At 35.9% G+C, this 12,488-nt stretch overlaps 1 protein-coding gene across 1 annotated transcript in view; it reads right to left on the bottom strand.

The window, feature by feature from the left end:
- The window catches only part of LOC306882771 (adhesion G protein-coupled receptor A3-like), a 156,587-nt gene that overhangs the window by 90,100 nt on the left and 53,999 nt on the right, over positions 1 to 12,488 (bottom strand). The window contains exon 10 of the mRNA XM_079437648.1: positions 11,785 to 11,934. Coding sequence (XP_079293774.1) covers positions 11,785 to 11,934 — 150 coding nt within the window. The remainder of the gene's footprint in view (positions 1 to 11,784; positions 11,935 to 12,488) is intronic.

Consider the following 12,488-nt stretch of genomic DNA (forward strand, 5'->3'; position numbering starts at 1 on the left):
TACGAACTTCACTGGCCTCTGTTACAGATCAGCTATCATTAGTTTCACTGGATTTACTCTTACACAAGGAAAATAGATTTCCTTATGTATTCACAATATATTAAATTGTTTAATGCAAATAGAAAATAAACAGAATAATATTTTTTTTCTATATATTACAATTTATTGAAAAGTACATACATTTCGAAAATATATATATTAAACAACAAAAAAATATATAGATTGTATATCGTATTATCATATTTGTATTGTAAATAAGTCAATGTAAAAATAAATAAATAAATACATGCATACATACATAAATAAATAATTAAAAATAAATAAATGAATGACTGACTGATTGATTGAACGAATGAGTAAATAAATAAATAAATTGAATAAATGAATGAATGAACTGACATATTTTTTTGTAAACACCTTTTTCTTATAATACCATGACATATTTTCATATAATAACTGTGCTACCCATAAATTGAAACAAAAGTTTATGAATGTGTTAAATTTTCATGTAAACCCATGCATTAACTCATGAGAGAGGTATTAATAAACTATATATATATTGATTATATTATTTATTGATTTTAAATGTTTTTTTTTTGTTTTCTTTATCGTAAATGTAATATATTTATTTATTATAATACTGTATATTTATTTATTTATTTATGTGGGTAGTCCATTTTGCTGTATACTGAAAATTAAATTTATTAGACCAATTGTATTATATTTTCTAGTATACAGGTACATCTCAAAAAATTAGAATATCATGAAAAAGGTCAATATTTTTTGTCACTCATTTCAGAAAGTGAAACACATTCATTACACATATAGTGAAATATTTCAAGCCTTTATTTCTTGAAATTTTGATGATTATGGCTTACAGATAATGAAAACCCAAAATTAACTGTCTCAGAAAATTTGAATATTACATAAGATCAATAAGAAAAAGGATATTTTAAACAGAAATGTCAGGCTTCTGAAAAGTATGTTAATTTCTATGCACTCAATACTTGGTTGGGCCTCCTTTTCCATGAATTACTGCATCAATACGGCGTGGCATGGAGGCAATCAGCCTGTGGAACTGCTCAGGTGTAAAGGAAGCCCAGGTTGCTTTGATAGCGGCCTTCAGGTCATCTGCATTGTTGGGTCTGGTGTCTCTCATCTTCCTCTTGACAATACCCCATAGATTCTCAATGGGGTTCAGGTCAGGCGAGTTTGCTGGCCAATCAAGCACAATAACACCATGGTCATTGAACCAGCTTTTGGTACCTTTGGCAGTGTGGGCAGGTGCCAAGTCCTGCTGGAAAATGAAATCAGCATCTCCATAAAGCTTGTCAGCAGAAGGAAGCATGAAGTGGTCTAAAATCTCCTGGTAGATGTCTGCGTTGACTGTGGACTTCAGAAAACACAGTGGACCAACACCAGCAGATGACATGGCAGCCCAAATCATCACTGACTGTGGAAACTTCACACTGGACTTCAAGCAACATGGATTCTGTGCTTCTCCACTCTTCCTCCAGACTCTGGGATATTGATTTCCAAATGAAATGCAAAATTTACTTTCATCTGAAAAGAGGACTTTGGAGCACTGAGCAACAGGCCAGTTCTTTTTCTCCACAGCCCAGGTAAGATGCTTCTGATGTTGTCTCTGGTTCAGAAGTGGCTTGGTAGCTCTTTTCCTGAAGATGTCTGAGCGTGGTGACTCTTGATGCACTGACTCCAGCTTCAGTCCACTCCTTGTGAAGCTCTCCCAAGTGTTTGAATCAGCTTTGCTTGACAGTATTATCAAGTTTGCGGACATCCCTGTTGCTTGTGCACCTTTTCCTACCCAAATTCTTCCTTCCAGTAAACTTTGCATTTGACATGCTTTGATACAGCACTCTGTGAACAGCCACAGCTTTCAGTAATGACCCTCTGTGACTTACCCTCTTTGTGGAGGGCGTCAATGTTCGTCTTCTGGATCATTGCCAAGTCAGCAGTCTTCCCCATTATTGTGGTTTCAAAGAACAAGAGATACCCAGAATTTAAACTGTAGGGATGGTCATTAATTGAAACTCAAATGTAAACATTCTAATATTTTGAAATATTAAACAAAAAAACTTTTGAAGTGTTTTACATGTAATGAATCTAAAATATATGAAAGTTTCACTTTTTGAAACAAGTTACAAGAAAACTTTTTCACGATATTCAAATTTTTTGATATGTACCTGTATTCTCCTATATATTTTTACTTCATAAAGGTATGTTTTTGCTTTCTCTGCTCATGCACAGCTCATCTCCATAATGGACTGAACTGAACTGAATTTATTTCCAGTACAAGCCATCAAAACCTGTAAGAGTTAATTCATGAGATTGATTTAAAGGCATGGTAATGATGGTTATTTCTCATTTACTTCAGTTGCTCATCCTCATTTAATGGAAGAAAACGAGCAATATTCCCAGCTCCTCTGTGACCTCCAGACCCTTCAATGACTTGTGAATCCTAACATTACTGTAACTGCTGCTCTCCTCCTCAACGAGCAGCTCTAGCATGACATCTGAGTGTTTCAGGACTGAACTGAAGTCAGCTGTTGTGTTTTCATTTAGCCATAAATCAGATCAGCTTTGTACTAATCAGAACATATACAAGCATACACACACAAGACCACACAAAATTCAGCACAAATAAAAACATCTTAAACAAAAGCAGCACCTCAAATTCACTCCACACAAGTACATCCTTCTATAACTCTAATTCATTCTAAAATTCTATCAGATTTTACCCATTAAGAGAATTAATTTTATAATCTCACACTTATATACGCTCACCCTGATTTTCAGTTAAAATGCCCTTTATGTCCCTTAAATTGCACTTTTGGCATAGATGAGTTCAAACTGAGTTCAAATTAATTAATTATTTTTTAAGATGATTAAATTATTAAATTCAATCAAATAATTAGTATTTATTTATATAATTTGAATTATTATTTACTAAATTCATATTATTATATAAAATATTACTAATCTATTAAATTTACTTTCCAAATACACAGTAAAAGTAGCATTTAAACACATATTTCACTCAGAAACTGCTAGTAAAAATTAAACACGAAATTTTGACGTACAAAGACTGAAACTGTATTTTCTTGTAAAATGTACTTCAATAATATTTATTTACAACCTTGATTTTTTTTACCATGCATATATACAGTATCTTACAGAAGTGAGTACACCCCTCACATTTTTGTAAATATTTTATTATAACTTTTCATGTGTCAATATTTTGTGTGGCCACCATTATTTTCCAGCACTGCCTTAACCCTCTTGGCCATGGAGTTCACCAGAGCTTTACAGGTTGCCACTGGAGTCCTCTTCCACTCCTCCATGACGACATCACGGAGCTGGAGGATGTTAGAGACCTTGCGCTCCTCCACCTTCCGTTTGAGGATGCCCCACAGATGCTCAATAGGGTTTAGGTCTGGAGACATGCTTGGCCAGTCCATCACCTTTACCCTCAGCTTCTTTAGCAAGGCATTGGTCGTCTTGGAGGTGTGTTTGGGGTCGTTATCATGTAGGAATACTGCCCTGCCGCCCAGTCTCTGCTTCAGTATGTCACAGTACATGTTAGCATTCATGGTTCCCTCAATGAACTGTAGCTCCCCAGTGCCAGCAGCACTCATGCATCCCCAGACCATGACACTCCCACCACCATGCTTGACTGTAGGCAAGACACACTTGTCTTTGTACTCCTCACCTGGTTGCCGCCACACACGCTTGACACCATCTGAACCAAATAAGTTTATCTTGGTCTCATCAGACCACAGGACATGGTTCCAGTAATCCATGTCCTTAGTCTGCTTGTCTTCAGCAAACTGTTTGCGGGCTTTCTTGTGCATCATCTTTAGAAGAGGCTTCCTTCTGGGACGACAGCCATGCAGACCAATTTGATGCAGTGTGCGGCGTATGGTCTGAGCTCTGACAGGCTGAACCCCCACCCCTTCAACCTCTGCAGCAATGCTGGCAGACGTCTATTTGCCAAAACACAACCTCTGGAATATGACGCTGAGCACGTCTCATAGCAAGGCCTGTCTTGAGTGGAACCTGTCCTGTTTAACCGCTGTATGGTCTTGGCCACTGTGCGATTAATCCCACCTAACATTAAAGTTTTTAAATATACTTTTATATTGCAATAATTTCACATTCAATCCACAAATTAATGTACAAACACATATTTTTTATATTTGTTTAATGGCATCTTTATTTTTATGACTGAAGGCTGAATATGACTGAATATTTAACCATTGACTATAGCCATTCAACTTCACATTATAATTAAGACCTATCAATTTTAAACAATTTTAGACTTTAAAAACAATTTCTAATTCAAGTGAACTTAAAACAATCTTCACATAAACCCATTATAATAAATGTAATATTTATCTACCTGTGCCCCTCAGCAGAAATATACAGAAATTGAATAAAGTTATCAAACACTAAATTCTAAAGTAAATACAGATGAATCCTTAAAACTATAAAAGTTATTGATTTCCTCTTTTGTCTTTTGTTCTTGATGAACAGACATCAGGGCAGTTGGTTATTAGGTTGTTTTGGCTTCCATTTCTTTAAGAGCTGCCGCTACCGAACAAGATGCAGATTTGACACGCATCATTTTCATATTCAGGTCGGACCCATTTTAGTCTCTTCTAATGAGCTGACGAGGTGAATCGAGTGTGTTAGATGAGGGAGACAGCGCTAGGATGCTCCTGGACAGTTTTGAAAACCATTTCAGAGACATGTTCTTAATGTAACTCATATATAACATATTACATGCATGCACAGTTTTATGGCAGCTTTAATTGCCTTTTTGGTAACTTCATGACTTAACTGATCACGACATTGCATGCTCGTACTTTCTTTCGCGATTTGATATGAAATGATACAGGCTATGCGCGCGCCGGCACCTTAGTGTATGTATTGAAGAACACGCGCTGCGAGCACAGTACAGTTTCCGCGCTCGTTTGACTCGCGCCTGCAGCTGAAGTGAAGTTACAGCGCGTCTGAAACGTCTCCTGTTTGATGTGCTCGTGAAGATGTTCTGCGACTGAATAAATGCACTTCTTGTCAAGAAAAAAGAGACAGAATTAGCAGTTATGAGTGGGATGGCCAACCCTAGGCCCCGCCCCTGCGTTAAACTGAAAAAATTAGTCGCCTGCCTTAACGCGCTAATTTTGACAGCACTAATATATATACAGTCATGGCCAAAAATATTGCATTGTTAATCTGTAAATCTGCATTGTTAATCCTTTTGATCTTTTATTTAAAACATTCACAAAAATCGAACCTTTCATTGGATAAGAAGAATTTAAAATGGGGGGAAATATCATTATGAAATAAATGTTTTTCTCTAATACACGATAGACACAATTATTGGCACCCCTATAAATTCTTAGGAGTAAAATATCTCTGAAGTATATTCCCATTCATATTCACAATTTTGAGCACTCCAGGGTGATTATGAACATGAAATTATGCAGCCATGGCTTCCTGTTTAACAGAAATATAAATAGGAGGGAAAACAAAGCCCAAATTCCCTTAATCATCCATCACAATGAGAAAAACCAAAGAATATATTTCTGATGTGCAGCAAAAGATAACTGAGCTTCACAAATTAGTGAAGTGGCTTTAAGAAAAGAGCTAGAGCAGTGAAAATCCCCATTTCCACCATCAGGACAATAATTAAGAAATTCCAATCAACAGAAAATTTTATGAATCTGCCTGGAAGAGGATATGTGTCTATATCGTCCTAATGCATGGTGAGAAGGAGAGTTTGAATGGCTAAAGACTCTCCAAGGATCACAGCTGGAGAATTGCAGAAAATAGTTGAGTCCCGGGGTCAGAAAACCTTAAAAAAAAATTGTCAAACAGCACCTACATCACCACATGTTGTTTGGGAGGATTTCAAGAAAAATTCTTCTAGCTCATCCAAAAACAAACTGCAGCATATTCAGTTATCAGACACGACTGGAACTTCAAATGGGACTGGCTCTTAAGATGGGTGAACACAGGGATAAAAATGACCCCATGTGCACAATTAAATATACTGCTGTAGTTTTGATGTTGTGGGCCTATATTTCTGCTGGAGGTCCTGGACATCTTGTTCAGACACATGGCATAATTGATTCTATCAAATACCAACAGATAAAAAATCATAAGTGACTGACTCTGTTAGAAATAATATAATGGGCCATGTTTGGATCTTCCAACCGTACAATAATCCAAACACAAACCTCAAAAACAACACAAAAATGGGTCACTGAGCACAAAACCAAGCTTCTGCTATGGCTATTCCAGTCCTCTGACCTGAACCCTGTAGAAAATGAGTGAGGTGAACTGAAGAGAAGAAGCACCGTCATGGAGCTGTGAATCTGAAGGATCTGGAGTGATTCTGGATGAAGGAATGGTCTCTGATCTCTTGTCAGGTGTTCTCTAACCTCATCAGGCATTACAGGAGAACATTTAGAGCTGTTAAACTGGCAGATGGAGGTTTCAAAAAGTATTGAATAAAAGGGTGCCGTTAATTGTGGCCAATGTGTATTAGAAAAAAACATTTATTTCATAATGATATTTCCCCCATTTTAAATTCTTATTATCCAATGAATGGTTATATTTTTGTGAATTTTTTAAATGAAAGATCAAAACAATGCAGATTAATTTTCACAGCCTTCTTTGATCATATTTACCAAGGGTGCCGAAATTTTTGGCCATGACTGATATATATATACTTTACTTTACTTACTTACTTTTGTCATTTAGCAGACGCTTTTGATAAGAAAAAGTAACTAAAACTAAAAGTTACAACTCTATAAATACTATATACCCACATATTTAAGAAAATAAAGAAATTAAATAAAATTGACATGCATATAACAACATCTCAATAATAAACATATACATATATATATATATATATATATATATATATATGATGTTGATGGAATAGCCTATATCAAGACTAGATTTATAATGATTTAATAATGCTTGATTTTTATACAGTATTGTTTTTTTATTTTTTGTCTATTATAAATTGACTCATTTGCATTGTTGCTTTCCATAAGGTTCGTTTCCCAGTGAAAACATGTACTCACAAAATGTAAACCTTGAATGCACAGTCAATAAGATGTGAATACTTGGCATGTAGTGTGCGTCTGGCCTGCAGGTCACATATGGCAGCATGAGTTATGTAATTAATACCAATATCCTCAAAGCGAGTGAGTGTGTTTTCTCGTCATTCACACATAAACAGCCTCCTCGAGGTCTTGTGATGGAGTGTGAGCATCCGCCGGTGTTATTAAAATGCTAAACGTGTGGACTGAACATTTGTACATAACACTTAAAGCTGAAAATAGCTAATAACAATGTGCAGTGATTCAAATGGCATCTAAATTACACAGCAGCAGAGGAAGAGACTGAGTCACACATCAGAGCGTGAGATACACCACTGCAGTCTACCTCAGCGGAAATCACTGATCACTGCCAAACATGGCAGTCTTACTCAGTGTTTTCCAGCACAAATATATAAACATCTTTAAATCAAGAAGTGAATTTCAATAGAATGACAATTATTCAGATCAAGTGAGTGCTTAAAAACAGTATTATTTTAGTATCACTGAAATACTATTAAAGATTTTATTAATATTTTGAATATATATTTTTTATTATTTTAATATTAGTTAAATTGTTAGCAATTTTGTAAATTTTATCAGTTTTTAAGCATGTTTTATGCATTTTTAGTTCTAGTTATTTTAGTATGTCAAGTTAAACTGAATAAAAATGAGAAATGCTGAAATAAAATTTTAAGTTAAACAAAATTTATAAAAATAAGCTTAAGTTTTTCTGTTTAAATTTTATTTTATTTAAAGATTATTTTATTTTATTTCAAGTAACAAATTTTTTTTTATTATTGTTTTTGGTTTGGTTAACTATAATAACCTTGTTTATAACAAGATATTTTGGCAGATATTTTTTCTCATTTTAAGCATTTTTTAAAACATCTTAATAGTTTTTATTAATATTATTTTTATTCATTTTTATTTCAGTTTTATAATATATATACACATTATTTCAAGTATGCTTGTAACAAAATATTTTTGGCAGATATTATATTTATAAATTTTATTTCAGTTTTATATATATATATATATATATATATATATATATATATATATATATATATATATATATATATATATATATATATATATATATATATATATATATATAAATCATTTTTTCTTGTAACTTATTTAAAAAAGTTAAATTTTCCTATATTCCTATTTTCCTATATAAAGTTTCCTTACATTACATGTAAAGTAAAACATTTTAAAAGTTTTTTTCTTTTTAATTTTGATGATTAGAGCTTACAGCTCATGAAAGTCACAAATCAGTATCTCAAAACATTACAATATTTACATTTGACTTTCAATTAATGACCATCCCTACTGTATAAATTCCGGGTATCTCTTGTTCTTTGAAACCACAATAATGGAGAAGACTGCTGACTTGGCAATGATCCAGAAGACAATCACTGACGCCCTCCACAAAGAGGGTAAGTCACAGAGGGTCATTACTGAAAGCTGTGGCTGTTCACAGAGTGCTGTATCAAAGCATATTAAATGTAAAGTTTACTGGAAGGAAGAATTTGGGTAGGAAAAGGTGCACAAGCAGCAGGGATGACTGCAAGCTTGAGAATACTGTCAAGCAAAGCTGATTCAAACACTTGGGAGAGCTTCACAAGGAGTGGACTGAAGCTGGAGTCAGTGCATCAAGAGTCTCCACGCTCAGACGTCTTCAGGAAAAGGGCTACCAAGCCACTTCTGAACCAGAGACAACGTCAGAAGCATCTTACCTGGGCTGTGGAGAAAAAGAACTGGACTGTTGCTCAGTGCTCCAAAGTCCTCTTTTCAGATGAAAGTAAATTTTGCATTTCATTTGGAAATCAAGGTCCCAGAGTCTGGAGGAAGAGTGGAGAAGCACAGAATCCATGTTGCTTGAAGTCCAGTGTGAAGTTTCCACAGTCAGTGATGATTTGGGCTGCCATGTCATCTGCTGGTGTTGGTCCACTGTGTTTTCTGAAGTCCACAGTCAACGCAGCGATCTACCAGGAAATTTTAGAGCACTGCATGCTTCCTTCTGCTGACAAGCTTTATGGAGATGCTGATTTCATTTTCCAGCAGGACTTGGCACCTGCCCACACTGCCAAAGGTACCAAAAGCTGGTTCAATTACCATGGTGTTATTGTGCTTGATTGGCCAGCAAACTTGCCTGACCTGAACCCAATAGAGAATCTATGGGGTATTGTCAAGAGGAAGATGAGAGACACCAGACCCAACAATGCAGATGACCTGAAGGCCGCTATCAAAGCAACCTGGGCTTCCATTACACCTGAGCAGTGCCACAGGCTGATCGCCTCCATGCCACGCCGTATTGATGCAGTAATTCATGCAAAAGAAAGCCCAACCAAGAATTGAGTGCATAGAAATGAACATACTTTTCAGAAGCCTGACATTTCTGATTAAAATATCCTTTTTTTATTTATCTTATTTAATATTCTAATTTTCGAAGATACTGAATTTTGGGTTTTCATTATCTGTAAGCCATAATCATCAAAATTTCAAGAAATAAAGGCTTGAAATATTTCACTCTGTGTGTAATGAATCTATATAATATACGGGTTTCACTTTCTGAAATGAGTGACAAAAAATATTTACCTTTTTCTTCACGATATTCACATTTTTTTAGATGTACCTGTACATCAAATTGGTCTGCATGGCTGTCGTCCCAGAAGGAAGCCTCTTCTAAAGATGATGCACAAGAAAGCCCGCAAACAGTTTGCTGAAGACAAGCAGACTAAGAACATGGATTACTGGAACCATGTCCTGTGGTCTGATGAGACCAAGATAAACTTATTTGGTTCAGATCACTTATTTGGTGTCAAGCGTGTGTGGTGGCAACCAGGTGAGGAGTACAAAGACAAGTGTGTCTTGCCTACAGTCAAGCATGGTGGTGGGAGTGTCATGGTCTGGGGCTGCATGAGTGCTGCCGGCACTGGGGAGCTACAGTTCATTGAGGGAACCATGAATGCCAACATGTACTGTACTGAAGCAGAGACTGGGCGGCAGGGCAGTATTCCTACATGATAACGACCCCAAACACACCTCCAAGACGACCAATGCCTTGATAAAGAAGCTGAGGGTAAAGGTGATGGACTGGCCAAGCATGTCTCCAGACCTAAACCCTATTGAGCATCTGTGGGGCATCCTCAAACGGAAGGTGGAGGAGCGCAAGGTCTCTAACATCCACCAGCTCCGTCATGGAGGAGTGGAAGAGGACTCCAGTGGCAACCTGTGAAGCTCTGGTGAACTCATGAAAATAATGGTGGCCACACAGAATATTGACACTTTGGGCCCAATTTGTACATTTTAACTTAGGGGTGTACTCACTTTTGTGGCCAGCGGTTTAGACATTAATGGCTGTATGTTGAGTTATTTTGAGGTGACAGCAAATTTACACTGTTATACAAGCTGTACACTCACTACTTTAGGCAGTCATGGCCTAGTGGATAGAGAGTTGGACTTGTAACCCGAAGGTTGTGGGTTCGAGTCTCGGGTCTGGCAGGGATTGTAGGTGGGGGAGCGAATAACCAACACTCTCTCCACACTTGATACCATGAGCAAGGCACCGAACCCCCAACTGCTCTCCGGGCGCCGCAGCAATGGCTGCCCACTGCTCCGTGTGTATGTTCACTACTGTGTGTACACTTGGATGGGTTAAATGCAGAGCACAAATTCTGAGTATGGGTCACCATACTTGGCCACACACCACTTCCCTTTCCCCTTTCCCTTTCATTGTAGCAAAGTGTCATTTCTTCAGTGTTGTCACATGAAAAGATATAACAAAAATGTGAGATACTGTATATATATAAACATGCAAGTTATTTTCTTTTTTGTTAAGACCAAGATTTATTTAGATTTCTTCTTTTTTGTGGGAAGTTGTAGGGAGGTGGTTGCCATTTATTTTGTCTACACTTTTTCTGCTGTTTAAGGATAGCAGGGGAGGTAGTGTAATATTTTTTTATTTTTTTTTATTTTATTTGTTAGATTAGACAGATTGCTTTTGGGAGTTAGTATTTTCTGTTTATTATGTTGGCCAAATTAAACCCACTTTATTTTGACACGTTTCCCAGAAATGTGTCTTAATGAGGTTTCAAATTTCAACTGTTTAAGCAAAGACAAGAGAACAATTTTCTTCAAAAATATCTTGTTTTCTGGGAAACTGATCAAAATGAAGTAAACTTATGCTTAAATGAGAAAGAAAATCTGCCAATGGAATCAGAAAAATAAACTTTTTTCCCTCTGAATTACATTTTTATGACTCCACTGGCAGATATTTTTGTTCTTGTTTTAATCATAAACACCTCATTTTGATGTTCATTTTCAGTTTCTCAAAAAACAACATTTCTTAACTTTTGTCTTTTTGCATCTCCAGTAAATATCTTGATTTAAGGATGTTTAGATATATCTACTGGAAAACAAGACATAAATACTGAGGAAGAACATCAATTTGCAGTGATCCATCAAGAGTAGCCTATTACTGCACATTTCATTAGGTGCAAAACTAGGAAAAATACTGTAGCTTTAAAGATCAAGACAACCTTGCTTTTCTTAAACAGCAATTTTTATTACATTAGGAATGCTTGATTGGATTTGAGTTGAAGAAATACTCAGAATCCTGATGGGATGGGATTCTCACCTCTCTGACATGATCCACCAGACGTGTGAGTTTTTCTACCAGATGAGTGACGAATATCACATCCATCACATCTCCAAACAGCGCCGCCCTGCTGGTGAGAGACGAGAGCTGCTGCGCCAACATCAGAGCCCTGGAGACGTTCACCGACATCTGAGAGAAAACCAGAAGATCAGAATCTTTTCAGCACATTTACTGACATCAGTGTGTCTCTGCATACAGCTGTTCCAAAGTTTGGGGTCAGTACAACCTGTTATTCTCCAAGGATGCATTAAATTGCTCTAAGGTGACAGAAATCTTTTGGAACATTATACATGTCTTTACTATTTCAAATAAATGCTGTTCAAATAAACTTTCTATTCATCTGTGAATCCTGAAAAATTAATAGTATCACAGTTTCCATAAAAATATTGTGGAATATTGTTTTTATTGGCATCTAAATTGTGGAATATTGTATTGTTTTTTATATATATTAAAAGATTAAATATGTTTTCAACATTGATAATAATCAGAAATGTTTGTTGAGCAGTAAATCAGTATATTATTATGATTTCTGAAGATCATGTGACACTGAAGACTGGAGTAATGATGCTGAAAATACAGCTGCACATCACAGAAATACATTACATTTGAACAGATATTCACTTAGAAAACAGCTGTTTTACATTATAATAATATTTTACAGTGTTTCTGATCAAATAAATGCA

This window comes from Barbus barbus (assembly GCF_936440315.1).
Source record: "Barbus barbus genome assembly, chromosome: 16".
NCBI classification, from domain to species: Eukaryota; Metazoa; Chordata; class Actinopteri; order Cypriniformes; family Cyprinidae; genus Barbus; species Barbus barbus.